Below are 13,877 nucleotides of genomic sequence, written 5' to 3'. Positions count from 1 at the left end.
GGGCTGCTTTAGAGGATACTCCTATACAGATGTTCAGCTAGGCAGTCTCTGAGCTCTTCTTCAGCTCTTGAGTTTCTGTGATGCTAAAACTTGTAAGATATTCTGCAGAATGTTTTCTAAGGGATTGGGGGGGGTGGGGAGCAGATCTCAGTTCAGAGAAATAGGTGGCTCATTTGCTGCCTTTCTTTTCCCAGCCAGAACTACCAGCACGGCATCTTTCAATCCATTGGCTTCAAGGAGTTCCATGAATACCTGATCACTGATGACCAGTGCAGTCCAGAAACCAGCAACCTCCTCCTTACAAAAGGTATGAAATTTCTTATTCAGTCCTGGGGAATCTCAGGTCAAGCTTGATAGCACAGGGTGAGAAGTTAATAGCAATAATTCCCTCCTGTTTGGTGTAAAACCCTTTCCTCAAAGTCTCTGATTCCATCCACTGCCCTTGATATTTCTCCAGTCTGTAAAAGTAGCCATGTTCTCAGACCTCATCAGAGCTCACATGTTCCTCTGTGCCATCCAAAGGCTGTCTGCTCTCTGATTCCAAGTTCTAAGGCTCTCCTTAGCAGGCCTTAAGGACATTCATGCTGGTTACTTGACTTCTTTTGTCTTCTTTGCTTTCAGGTATTGAGGCTCTAAAACAAGTGACCAAGAGATATGCTCGGAAACAAAACAAATGGGTTAAAAACCGCTTCTTAAGTCGTAAGTTCCCTGTACCACTGTGTCCTATAGTTTTTTCTTTTATACTGGAGAAGAGTTACTGCTATCCCTCTTTTAGCAGGCCCTAGTAAATGCATTTTGGTTTCTGCAGTGTTTCACAAAATGTAACAACCCACTTCTAAAGCACATTACGGTGTATATGTTTGCTTCACAATGGGGGGGGGGGGTCCAGGACAGAACCTTGGTTAAGAGGGCATGATCTGGAGGAGGAGCCAGAGAAGGAGCAGTTAGGAGGAAAACCAGGAGAAAGCTGTGTCCCAAAAACCTAGAGAAGAGAGGATCAAGAAGAAGAGGGTGAGCAGCAACAGCAAAGGCTACATACAGAGAGACTGAGAACAGTGAGGTTGAGAAAAGATCATTAGTTTGGAAAGCTGTTTTGGTGTAATGAGTCAGAAGCCAGATTGTAAGAAGAGAGTGAGGAAAGAAAGTGGTGGTGCCTTTTGTACATGGTCTTCTCATGGAGTTTAGCAACAAAGAGCAGAAGACATATAGCAGGGATGGAAGGTTCAGATGAGGCTTTGACTGGGAAGTAGATCTGAATTGTGTCAACCTCAGAGGAGGAGCTGATGGAGTGATGAAGTAGGGGAAAGAACCTGGAAATGGCGATGGGGAACAAGGAGTATTCCTCCAACAATGAGCCAAAGGCAATGAATGAAGGTGTACCCAGGACTGGAAAGGGTGACTAGTGAGGCTTTGTAACCAAAAAGGAGCCAGGGTTCAGTAATAACTAGGAGTTTAAGTCAGGAGGGAGAAAAAGATTGGAGATGAAGGGATGTTTAGTGCCCATGCAACAGGCATTCTAGAGAGTATCGTGGAAGAGGCGATTGGTGTGTGCTTGGAGCTTTGGGATGGGGGAGATGAGCAGTCAGGTATCATTCCATTCCAATGGTACCAGACTCTCTCCTGACTTAGATGGGAGAGCCATCGTCAGAGTGGTTAAAAGACAGGTATGGTGTCATTGGGGGTCAGAAGAACTGGGTTCAAGTTTTAGAATCGTGGATCTGAAACTGGAAGGGACCTTAATGACCTTCTCTTACAACCCCCTTGTTTCATGGATGAGGTAGCTCAGGCCCAAGGCAGTGAGGTGGCTTAGGTGGCTCTCCAAAGATGATGTAGATAGGAAGGAGCAGAGGCTTACTAGCTGTGTATGTCACCTTCTTCCAGTTTCCTTACCTTTTTTGAGACTGTCTCCTTAACTGTCAATTGGGCATAATACCTGAGGGTCAAGTGAGATGATGTATGCAAATGTGAAGTGTTTTCACTCTGGAATTCTTTACTCTTTGTTACCTCTGGAAAAACTATCTCACAGGTTGGAGCAGTTAGGTGGCACAGTGGATAAAGCACCAACCCTGGATTTAGGAGGACCTGAGTTCAAATCTGACTTCGGACTCTTGACACTTACTAGCTGTGTGACCCTGGGCAAGTCACTTAACCCTCATTGCTCTGCCCAAAGCAAACCAAAATAAACAAGTGTGTGTGTGTGTGTGTGTGTGTGTGTGTGTGTCTCTCTCTCTCTCTCTCTCTCTCTCTCTCTCTCTCTCTCTCACAGGTGAGGTCACTTCCTAGTGATACAATAGATGGGCATTCTGCAGAAAGGTATAGGAAAATATATACCAGGTATCAATTTAAGCTTTTAAAAAAACATGACACTTAATTGTTTTTACAACACCATCATTTCCAAATGTGTCCTTTCTTCTCACCTAGAGAGCTTAAAACAAAGAATAAAAAGGGGGAAAAACAGTAAAGCTAGCACATCAGCCAACTCTGACAGTTTCAAGAAGTTTCCATACCCATAGTCCTTCAGCTCTTTGAAGAAGGGAGGGGGGTGCATTTTCTTATCTTTTCTTCAAGGTTGAGAGCTTGGTTGTTCTTAATTATACTGTGTTCAGTGTTATGGGATTTTAGTGTTGCTATAGTTTTTTATGTCAGTTGTTATTATGCATGTTTTCCTGATTCTACTTACTTCAGTTTCTATAATTCTTTTTTTTCTTTTCTTTTTCTTTTCTTTTTTTTCCCTTTTTTTCTTTTTTGGTGAGGCAACTGGGGTTAAGTGACTTGCCCAGGGTCACACAGCTAGTAAATGTCAGGTCCTCCTGACTCCAGGGCTGGTGCTCTATTCACTGCACCACCTACCCAGCTGCCCCTCTAATTCTTTTGATGCTTCTGAATTCTTCATATTCCTTTATTATAGAGCAGTAACATTCCATTGTATTTGTGAACCACACCTTGTTTAGCCATTTCCCAATCTGTAGGCATGACTTTATTTCCATTTCTTGACTGTAGAAAGAGCTGTTACAAATATGTTGGTGCCTATGGGGCCTTTATTTTTATCATTGACTTCTTTGGGTTGGGGTATGAGGACATCTAGGGATGATAGAGAGCTGACCCAGAAGTCAGGAGGACCTGGGTTCAGGTTATGCCTCAGACAGATATGGGGCCTGTCGTGACCCTGGTCATGTCTCTTAACCTTAACAGTGTTCCAAGCTGCTCTCTTAAGACACGAATTTTCAGAGAAAGTGTCAACCTGCATTGGTTGGAGGGTTTTCTCATGCAGTTGTTTTCTTTATCAGTGAAATTATGGGTCTATCCCCCTAACTCTGTCTTTGGGGATATATGCCTAACAATGAATCTCTGTTTCAAAGAGGGAGGCCATTTGAGTTAATTTTTTAGCAAGATTTCATGTTGCTTTCTAGAATGGTTGGACCAATTCCCTGCTCAGCCAAGAGTATATTATTACTTTTCTTTCTACAGCCCCTGCAACATTGACCATCTTCTGTCATCTTTGCCGATTTGCTAGGTGTGAATTGACACCTCTGAGTTGATTTAATTTGCATTTTTATTATTAATGATTTGGCACAGTCTTTCATATGGTTGTTAATAGTTTGTGGTTTGTCTTTTGAGAGCTCTTTGTCTGTATTCTATGGGTATAAATCTTGGTGTCATATCAGACCTTTAGAAGAAATGTTTGGTAAAAAGATTTTTTCCCAAGTCAATACCTTTCCTTCTTAATTTAGATGCATTAATTTTGTTGGTGCCAAAGATTTTCAATTTACTGTAATCACAGTTTAAGCTTTAAAAGGTTGATTACCTTAGAACTAGGGTTCTGGGTTTTTTGTTTTTGTTTTTGTTTTGTTGTTGTTGTTTTGGTTTGGTTTTTGCAGGCAATGAGGGTTAAGTGACTTGCCCAGGGTTACACAGCTAGTAAGTGTCAAGTGTCTGAAGCTGGATTTGAGCTCAGGTCCTTCTGAATCCAGGGCTGGTGCTCTATCTCCACTGTCACCTAGCTGCCCCCCAAAATGTTTTTAAATGCATAAAATAAAATTACAAAGGACACTAGTTCTGTTGCAATACAGTTTTCAAAACATTTTTTAGAAAACAGCTTCCCAAACCCACAAGTTAAGAATCTTATCCTGTAACATTTCATCTTTGCCAAGGAATTCCTTCCCAAAGTCAGGAGTAAACAGTCCTCAGTAAGATTACAAAACACTACATTTAAGCTGTCTAACCTTTGGAATCTGCTGTAGGTTTCCCTTTCCTCATTCACACTGACACTAGGCCTTCTGAGTCTGTCTGGTGTTCAGGCAGCAAATTGTTATTCTGCCACTGCCACCCCCTTAGTTACCTGAACTACATCAGCACGGTCTCAGAAGGAGTAAGTTATGTGGCTGTGGACCGAAAGAAGATTAACTAAGATTGTTAGAAACCACCTTACAACTTGTGGGTGGGTGTGCCAGGGGAGCTTCTGAATAAATCATCTAACATGCTCTTTGGCTTTGGGCAGTGTGTTTTCTTTTATAGATAAGGAGAACTGAAGGAATGCATTTTCCTCCAGCTTGGATTCAACTTTGTTCCTACCTCTGTGTGTTAACAGTCTCTCTTCTCCTTAGAGGCACAGCCAGAAGCCATTGCCCTCATTAGTTTCCCTCCTCGGATTTTCTTAGAGCAGTCTGCCTGGATTTTCTTTGCCCTGTCACATCCTACCTCATACTGTACTTATTTATAATTGCCCTATCTCTCCACAAATCCCTCCATAAGACCATGGGCTTTTGGAGTACAGGAACTGTGCCATTTTTCATCCTTATCCCTAGCAATGAGCACAGGGCCTAAACCCGTCTGTAGTTGAATCGCCAGTCTTAATAAACTTTCACTTTATTTGGGGCATTGTTTTGGGCTATACATGTTTCATTGTCAGTGTCTCTTCTCTCCCTTTGAGCACATGTGCCTTGGGCTTTTAGGTCTTCTTTGGACCTGCCTGATTCAGTGATTTCATCCATCCACAGACTGTCATTTGCCCCTTGATAGTTAGGGATGACTTTCTAACCTGGAGGCACACTGGATACTCTGCTCTTTTTCTTTCTTTCATTTCTTTGTCCAGTTAGGCAGGAGAAACTTGATCATTGGCCAAGATGGAAACTTGGTATACCGCAGACTCCCAATATAGCTTCTCTTCCCTTGATCCCCTTGACTTCCTGAAGTAAGTCTCTTCTAACAGACGACACTTTTCATTGTTGGAACTTTCTAATCTTGAAAAGCCACATAATTCTGCCCTACCCTCACCCTCCAGAAGCATATGGAGTTGATGGCGTAGCATGTCATATGCCTGCTTCTCTTGCACACAAACACATGCAGTGCTGGAGTGAAAGGCACAGCCGCCTTCCAGGTCAGGAGCCCATCCGATTGGCTTGGGTCTCTTCTGCTGGGGAGACATCACTTTGGCGGGAAGCCAGAGGGACTTCCCCAGTGAAGCTCAGCCTTGGATCAGAGCCATCGACAGCAGCTGGGAGCTGAGCACTTGTGGAAAGGGGCTGAGGGCGGACACAGAAGCCTAACAAAGGGCTTGGAGGAGAGGAGAGTGTAGAGTGGCCCTGAAACAGGTGCAGAGCTTACCCTAAGCCAGGTGGATTGTGGACACTGGCCACACCTCCCAGTCTCACCTTTCCTTGGAAGGGCAGGTGGAGGGCAGGTGCAGCTCAGGCTTCTCTCTGAAGAAACTCATTTGTGGTGGGCACGGTAAAAAGGCCAGCACCTGCCAGCCGTTGGCACGCTGTGGCCTTTGATGTCTTTGTCCAGGGCTTGATGCTCTTTACCTGTCTGCAACCGAATCATGCCAGGATGCCTGACTCCACCTCTCCTGATGGTAGGTGCCTCAGTCTCCATTAACAGTAAACTTTTACTAGTCATTGGGTGTGGGTGCCTTTTGTTTTGTTTTGTTTTGTTTTGCAGGGCAATGGGGGTTAAGTGACTTGCCCAGGGTCACATAGCTAGTAAGTGTTAAGTGTCTGAGGCCGGATTTGAATTGAAGACTTTGTAGAGTAGGTACTATTTGGGTCAGGATTTAAAGGATTGGTATGGAATTAACAGAGGAAGGGAGGAGGTAGGAGGACATTCCAGGCCTAGGGAAGTACCTGAGCAAATAGTTACTCAGTAAGCTTTTTTGGGGGGTGGGGGACCGGGGCAATGAGGGTTAAGTGACTTGCCCAGGGTCACACAGCTAGTAAGTGTTGTCTGAGGCTGGATTTGAATTCAGGTTCTCCTGAATCCAGGGCCAGTGCTCTATCCACTGCGCCACCTAGCTGCCCCCACAGGAAGCATTTATTAAACACCAACTATGGTGATGTGTCTAGGTGGCATAGTGGATAGACTGCTGTGCTTGGAATCAGGAAGACTCATGTTCAGAAGTTCAAATCTGTCCTTAGACACTTATTAGCTATATGATCCTGAGCAAGTCACTTCATCCTGTTTGCCTCAGTTTCCGTATCTGTAAAATGAGCTGGAGAAGGAAATAGCAAATCACTCCAGTATCTTTGCCAAGAAAAACCCAAACGGGGTCAGAAAGAATTGGACACAATGACGACACACTGTGCTAGACGCTGGGCTAAATAGGAATACAGAGACACTGATAGGAGAAGCTCAAGGCACATAGGGAAACTTGTGGTCCATTTTGGCTGGTGCCTAAAAGTACATAGAGGGAATGACATGAGATGAGTTTAGAAAGGTCAGGTTATGCCAGATTCTGGAGAGCCTTAAATGTCAGAGGGAGTCCGAGTTTTGCTCCATGAGTAGTAGGAAATGAAAGGAAGCTCTTGACCAGAAGTCACCTGAGTTGGTCTGTACAAAAGATGACCTCTGACAAAGGTATGAGGGCTAAATTGGAAAAGCCACACATTACAGACAGGAAAGTCCTTTAGGGTTGTTTGGCATGGGGTAGAGGTGCCTTTAATATCATGATGACGAAGGAATGTTTTATGCCACTTGAAGGGCAGTCATCATGGCAGATAGTGATGGACACCTCTTTACTCGGGTAGACACAGCAGGTGCAGTTTGTGCAAGAGGTGGAAACAGTCGGATTTACCATTAACCGTCAAGAGAGGAGAGAGTCAAGAATAACCCCAGGAGTGGGAGAGGGTCATTGGTAGTGCCACAGACAAAACGGTGCTGTCTGAAAGGGGATGTGGGTTTAGGAGTATTTGGGGATAGTTTGAATTTGAAGTGCCAGTGAAACAAGAAGGGTCCTGTTGGCCCTTGAGTTACTCAGCTCTGGACCTCGGAAGAGCATTCAGGACTGGAGATGTACGTTTGGGAGCCGCCTGCCCAGAGGTGGTCGTGGACTAGCCTAGGGACTAGTTCTCCTATCTCGAAAGTGTAGAGCTACAGGAGAAATAGCCGCTTCATCATAATAGCTCATATCCATAGGGCACCTTTCCATGCCATTTCATTGGCTCCTCAGTAGCCCTTGTGATGGAAATAGGGCATATACAAGGGGAGTGGCTGGCAGAGAGTCAGAAGTGTAATAAGTGGTAGATCTAGAACTCGAGCCGGGTCTTCTTCCTCTGAGTCTGGTGGCTTTTCCTCTGCCAAAAAAGCTGACAGTATGTTTCCTACTGTAGTGATTTGGCAGTTCCTCCTATGTGTGTATATATTTAGTCACAGATTTCTCAAAGAGTGTCAAGGCTCATTTCTTGGTCAATTTTCAGAGATCTTTTGCTTTACTACCTCTCAGGAGTTAGGCAGCTGGGGCTGTCAGATTGTCTTGGACTTTGTACAGTCATTGTTATTGCTGTTAAGATACCCTAAGTGAACCCTGGGCACTTGGGACCATGCTTTTGGCCTAGAGACAGGGTATCGGGTTTATGTTAAAGTGTGAATTGGATTCTGAACGGTGAATTTTGTCTCAGGAATTTTAGTGGTATGAAGCCACAGAACATTTGGAGCAGGGTTAGTTTAGGCTTGGACTGTGTCAACTAATAGTTTCTCTTTTTTGTCAGGCCCTGGACCCAATGTGCCCCCGATTTATGGTTTGGAGGTAACTGATGCCTTAAAATGGGAGGAATCAGTTCTGGGACCTGCTCTGCAGATTGTGGGAAGCTTCATCCAGGTACCTTCCCATTGCAGTACTGTCTGCATAGAGTTGTGAACACCTTTCCTCAGGAGAGATGTTTGTTGCCTTGAACCTGCCTCTGAGGCCCCAAGCTCTGTTGACTTGTTTTTAGTGCTTTCTCCAGCCTTTTTTAGTTTTCACTTTCCAAGGTCTTTCTGAACCTCTCCTCATAACCAAGAAGTATATTGTTTGTTTTGTTTTGGTTGTTTTGCAAGGCAGTGAGGGTTAAGTGACTTGCTCAGGGTCACACAGCTAGTAAGTGTCAAGTGTCTGAGGCCACATTTGAACTCAGGTCCTCCTGAATCCAGCGCTGGTGCTCTATCCACTGCACCACCTAGCTGCCCCTTTTTCTTCTTTATTTGTATTAGTTTCCTGTATTTTGTAAGATATATATGCTAAGCTTCTCTCCCCTACTTGATCATTCCTCTTATTATAGCTACATCAATTCCATTCATTTAAAAACTTCTTAATTTTATGTAACCAAAATTGTCCATTTTACTGTATGTGATCATATCAGTCCCTTATTTAAGAATGAAAAAACATTACTTCGGAGCTCCCTTTGTCTTTCCTCTGGACAGACTTGTTTTAGGTTTTGGCTTCTCATAACCTCCTCTTCACTTTTCATGTTCATCAAGTTTATTCCCAGAATCAGCACTCCTGCCATGTCTCTAACACCCAGGATCATAAATGAACAGTGACCTGACATTTATGTAGAACTTTGAAGGTTTATTAATAACTTGGTTGCAAAAGGTTAAAGAATGCTTTTTCACAAGAAGGCTGCAAGGTAAAAAGTACAAGTACTATGTGAATTTTACAGATTAGGAAACTGGCAGAGAGAGAGAGAGAGGGAGAAGGGGGAGAGAGAGGAGAGAGATATCTGTCTACAGTAATGCATGAGTCTGCTACATCAAAACCTGTTATCCTTTCTAGTCTGCTAGGCTGCCTTTTTCACTTGTTTGTTGTGAGGAAGGTGTTCTATAAGCTGTTATCTCAGAGAATTGAGAATAAAATAGAAATCTCTCAGTCAAATGCTTTATTCTTGATTTGCTTTCCCCAGGGCAAGCAACCTATAGCCACTCCCATAAAGTTACAGTGTGATGTAACTGAGAATAAACGGAGTCATCACAGATGTGAATTGTGTGATAGAATCATCATTGGAGATCGAGAATGGGCAGGTAAACCTGATAAAGGAATTTGGGGGGGAGAGGTGCGGAAGACTTCTTAGCTTGGGTATTTTTAGACTTTTAATAGAACAGTAACTTCTGCTCATTGGAATAATTTCTGAAAATGGTAGTTTGGTTCTAATGAAAACTGATTAAATTAAAAGGAGACTTTCTTGGGAGAGCTGCTAATTCATCTAAAATTTCAGACAACTCAGAGTCACTTCAAGTTTGAGCTGAAGTAGCTATTATAGAAAGAGCAACTTCTTTTTTTTTTTATGTATAAGGTATTTTATTTTTTCCGTTACATGTAAAGATAGTTCTCAACTTTTGTTTATACAAGCTTTACAATTTCAGATTTTTCTCCCTCCCTCCCCTCCCATCCCCCTCCCCTAGACAGCAGGCAATCTGATATAGGTTATATCTATATATCTATATACATATAGATATATAGATATACACACACACATATATATACACATAATAACATTAATCTTATTTCTGCATTAATCCTGTTACAAGAGAAAAAAATCAGCAGTGATGCAAAACCTCAAAATAGAAAAAAAAAACCAACAGCACCCAAAACAAAAGAAATAGTATGGTTCATTCAGCATTTATACTCCACAGTTCTTTTTTTTTTCTTGGATTTGGAGATCCTCTTCTATCACGAGTTCCCTGGAACTCTTCTGTGCCATTGCATTGGTGAGAAGAATATAGTCCATCACAGTAGGTCAACACTCAATGTTGATGATACTGTGTACAATGTTCTTCTGGTTCTGCTCATCTCACTCAACATTAGCCCACGCAAGACCCTCCAGGTTTCTCTGAACTCCTCCTGCTCATCATTTCTTACAGCACAATAGTATTCCATTGTATTCATATACCACAGCTTGTCCAGCCATTCCCCAATTGATGGGCACCCCCTCAACTTCCAATTCCTTGCTACCATGTAAAGAGCAGCTAGAAATATTTTTGTAGAAAGAGCAACTTCTAATAATTTCCTGTACATAATTTCATGAGGAGCTCCTGGACAGACCACAGAGATGCAATGAAAAGTTAATTCTACTCTTTCTGTAAACCTGCAGTAAATTCCATATTGAACTCAAAAGTTTAATGAAGTTATAGTGAAGGGATGTCAGAGCCAGAAGAGATCAGTTAGTTCAAGTACCTCGTTTATGTTTGGGGAAACTGAGTACCCAGAGAGAGGCAATGAGTTCTCCATTATTCAAGTAGAGTCTGAATGAATAGTCACAACCTGTTTTAGAGAGGATTCCTAAGTAGAAGATGCCCTTTGGTCTAGTTGCCCTGTAGACGTTACCTTCTGGCATAGATACTGTGTGACTAGGTACTACCCCAAGTTACCATATTTCTAGTCCAGAAGACTTAAATTCATTTAAAGTTACTATGGCTCTTAAATTCATTTAAAGTTACTATGGCTCTTTTTGCTATCTAAGACCATGAGAAAGCCTTGTTTCGTTTTGTTTTGGTGAGACAGTTGGGGTTAAGTGACTTGCCCAGCTTCACACAGCTAGTAAGTGTCAAGTGTCTGAGGCTGGATTTGAACTCAGGTCCTCCTGACTCCAGGGCTGGTGCTCTATCCACTGTACAACCTAGCTGCCCTGAGAAAGCCATTTTGACCACTGTGGGTCTCAATTTTTCCTCTGTAAAATAAGAGAATTGGAATAGATGATACCTGAGGAGCCCACCAGTTACACATTCTGTCAATTGCCACGGTTCACACAGCTTAGAAGTAGGAAACAAAGCTGAGACTTGAATTCAAGTCTTCCAGGTTTTCTGCTATTTCTGTCTTTGATAGGTAGGGTTACTGGAAGGTTTTTTGACAAGAAATCCTTCCATTACAACCACTTTTAAGTAATTTAAGTTCTATTTTGCCCATGTTGACCTAAGTCGCTTGTTCTCTTATGGGGTAATTTAATAAATCAGACTTCATTGTCAGAACAGAGGAATTGCCATATGGGGTCAGACCCTCTACTGTCTAGCAGGGTATTCTGTTGCCAGTACCAATCCCATTATAATTGGTCTGTGGTGTTGATAGGGGAAGAGAGAATACCGTATTGGTGCTAATAGAGGTAGCTCCTGAATACAGACCACCCTCTGAAAGGGAGATCTCCACATCTGTACATTTACACTGAAGAATGTGACCAATTACAGGCCAGACTCAGGTTTTTCACAAGCCAGATTGGGGGGGTGGAGGAAGAGAGCAGATTGTGGCCAATGTAGAGAAACTCAAGTTGTACCACCTACAGAAAGTGCTTCTGAGATTGTCTGCATTCCTCTTATAGGCGAGCACTTGGGAGCCTTTGTGAGGGTGGGTTGGGTAAGACATTCTATAGCACCATCTGTCGATCTTCTTCTTTCTTCTCTTGTTGCCAGTGGATAGAGAAGCCAGAACCCTGTGTTTTACCATAGGGCCTGGCTTGAGATGGATGTAACTGAACTTCCTAAGCCTTTTTGCATTATGGATTTCATTTGAACCATTACTAACGATCTGTTTGTGATACCTGTGCAGGAAAATTGATCACTGGAATATATGTCTGCATGCCTTCCTGGGTGATCTTTCTTTGGTAATGCACAGGCTGTTAAAAATGTGGCTCCTTAAACTAATTCTGGGGTGGAGATTGTCCCAGGATAGAGGCCTGAGATAGCACCAGGTCACTGAGCCTTCCACACTTGAGGCTTTCAGTGGGATCTCAGATCCATGCTGTCTGTTTCCTCCCTGGAAGGAGACTCATACTTGTCACATATTCAAGGGTGCTCTGTTTATTTGGCTGGGGGGGGGGGGGGAACGGACAGTGAGGGTTAAGTGACTTGCCCAGGATCACACAGCTAGTGTCAAGTGTCTGAGGTCAGATCTGAACTTAGGTCCTCCTGAATCTAGGGCCGGTGCTTTATCTGCTGAACCACCTAGCTGCCCCTGCTCTGTTTTATTTGGAAAACTCCAGCACTAGATGGTCAGCTTTCTGTACACAGGGAGAAGGACTGTGCTTCTGGCTCTTGCTAGCCTGGACTAGGAATGGGGATGAGCAGGCAGAAGTGCCAGACCCGGGGGCAGGGTGAGAGACCCAAAGGGGCAGCACAGCTCCCCCTAACATGGCCAGAGGGTTCCAGCAGGGCTCAGTGTTCCCAGCACTGAGAGTTGACCGCTTTGCATTGCTGAAAAGCACCGCTTTGGGTCACTGGTGGGGTTGCCACAATTTGCAGTCCTGCCTTGTGGGGGATTGAAATGTCCCAGGAAGAGGGCAGTGGAGCCGAGCCCCAGGCCTCTGAGAAGGGGCTTAATGGAGCCAAAGGAAAGCAGAACACATAGGGAGAGCCATCAGGCTTGTTTTCCTGTTCCTCTTGGGGGTGTCCTAGCCCCCTGAGGACATCTTACTGAGGGCCTTTTGTTTGTCTTTCTCTCTTTGCCCCCAGCGCATACAAAGTCCAAGTCACACCTGCACCAGCTGAAGAAAAGAAGAAAATTGGATCCTGATGCTGTTGCCACCTCTCCAAGTCAAAGCCATTTCCCTGAACCTGATGAAAGAACTCCATGACGGGTCCCCAGGGCAGAGGGATCAAGGGATTACTTTTCCCATTTGAGAAGCAGGTGGCCAGCCAGGTCACAGGGTGACTGACCTCAGCGGCCAGAAAACAGTGCCTACCATGGGAGAGGGAGGAGGGCTGTGAAGAGCAAGCCTTTCCCTCTGGTCGGAAGGGCTTCATCATGGACTGTCTGCCCAGCCCTGGCTGTTTGTTCATGTTGGTCCTTCCCCAGGGGGCTGGTAATGGAGGGGTAGGGATAGGGGTTGGGGCAGAGGAGTATTGATACAATCATGGCTGTTTTTATAGAGAATCTCTTTTTGAAAAGATACAGAGAACATTTTCTTCACTTTTCAGGAACTCTTTTGTGAAGCTGCATCTGGCTTTTACCAGACAAAGGCTCTGTGCCTCCAAAGGTTTGGCCACAATAGTGACTAGGACACCTGGGCTCCCTAATCAGGAGTGTTTAATTCGTTCATTCATTCATTCAGCAAACGCTTGAGTGCCTCCTCTATGTATCCATGGCTCTGTGGTGTCTTATAGTTAATGATAGAGTCATCTGAACCAGTTTCTAGTATTTTAGCTGGGAATGTTTGGCACAATCAAGAAAATGTAAGCAGAGACCAGGAAATCTGGATATTCGTATTTCTGAGACTGCCTGCCTACTAAAAGTTGTTTCATTATCTAGATGGGAAGGACCCAGGTCCTTGACTCTAAAGACTTGAAATATGAATGTTCGTGCATGGGAGACTTTGCCCAATAAAAGCTGTCTCATCATCTGCTAAGAGGCTGGTGATTATCACTGCACTTTCTGTTGTGCAGATATTGGGAGTCTGTGTTATTCATCCAGTGCACATTTATTAAGCACCTGTTGTGTGCAAAGCCCTAGAGCCCATGCTTAAGAGTGCTAAAGAGAGACCGCAAGGTATGCATGTGCAGAGGATGGGCTCTGAGCAGCACAGTGGGCACTTTGTAAAGGAAGGCTTCCTGCAATAGGGGGGCCTTTTAAGGAAAGGAGAGGGATGGCAGCTGATGGAGTCTGGGAGTAGGGAGTTCATTTCAGGTGGGGGAGGTGGTATGAG

The 13,877-nt window shown here is 43.9% G+C and overlaps 1 protein-coding gene across 4 annotated transcripts in view; it reads left to right on the top strand.

Annotated features, from left to right (window-relative positions):
* The window catches only part of TRIT1 (tRNA isopentenyltransferase 1), a 90,221-nt gene extending 76,641 nt beyond the window's left edge, over positions 1-13,580 (top strand). For 3 of the 4 annotated variants that reach the window (XM_043995333.1, XM_043995335.1, XM_043995334.1), the window contains 5 exons: positions 195-307; positions 622-699; positions 7,983-8,092; positions 9,153-9,270; positions 12,688-13,580. In XM_043995333.1, the coding sequence (XP_043851268.1) occupies positions 195-307; positions 622-699; positions 7,983-8,092; positions 9,153-9,270; positions 12,688-12,809 (541 nt within the window). In that variant the 3' untranslated portion in view covers positions 12,810-13,580. The remainder of the gene's footprint in view (positions 1-194; positions 308-621; positions 700-7,982; positions 8,093-9,152; positions 9,271-12,687) is intronic. The other variant, XR_006355662.1, reaches the window with a different exon arrangement.
* The last annotated feature ends 297 nt before the right edge of the window (positions 13,581-13,877 follow it).

The sequence above is a fragment of the Dromiciops gliroides genome, chromosome 3 (genome assembly GCF_019393635.1).
Source record: "Dromiciops gliroides isolate mDroGli1 chromosome 3, mDroGli1.pri, whole genome shotgun sequence".
NCBI classification, from domain to species: domain Eukaryota; kingdom Metazoa; phylum Chordata; class Mammalia; order Microbiotheria; family Microbiotheriidae; genus Dromiciops; species Dromiciops gliroides.
This window is presented reverse-complemented; position numbering and strand designations above follow the sequence as displayed.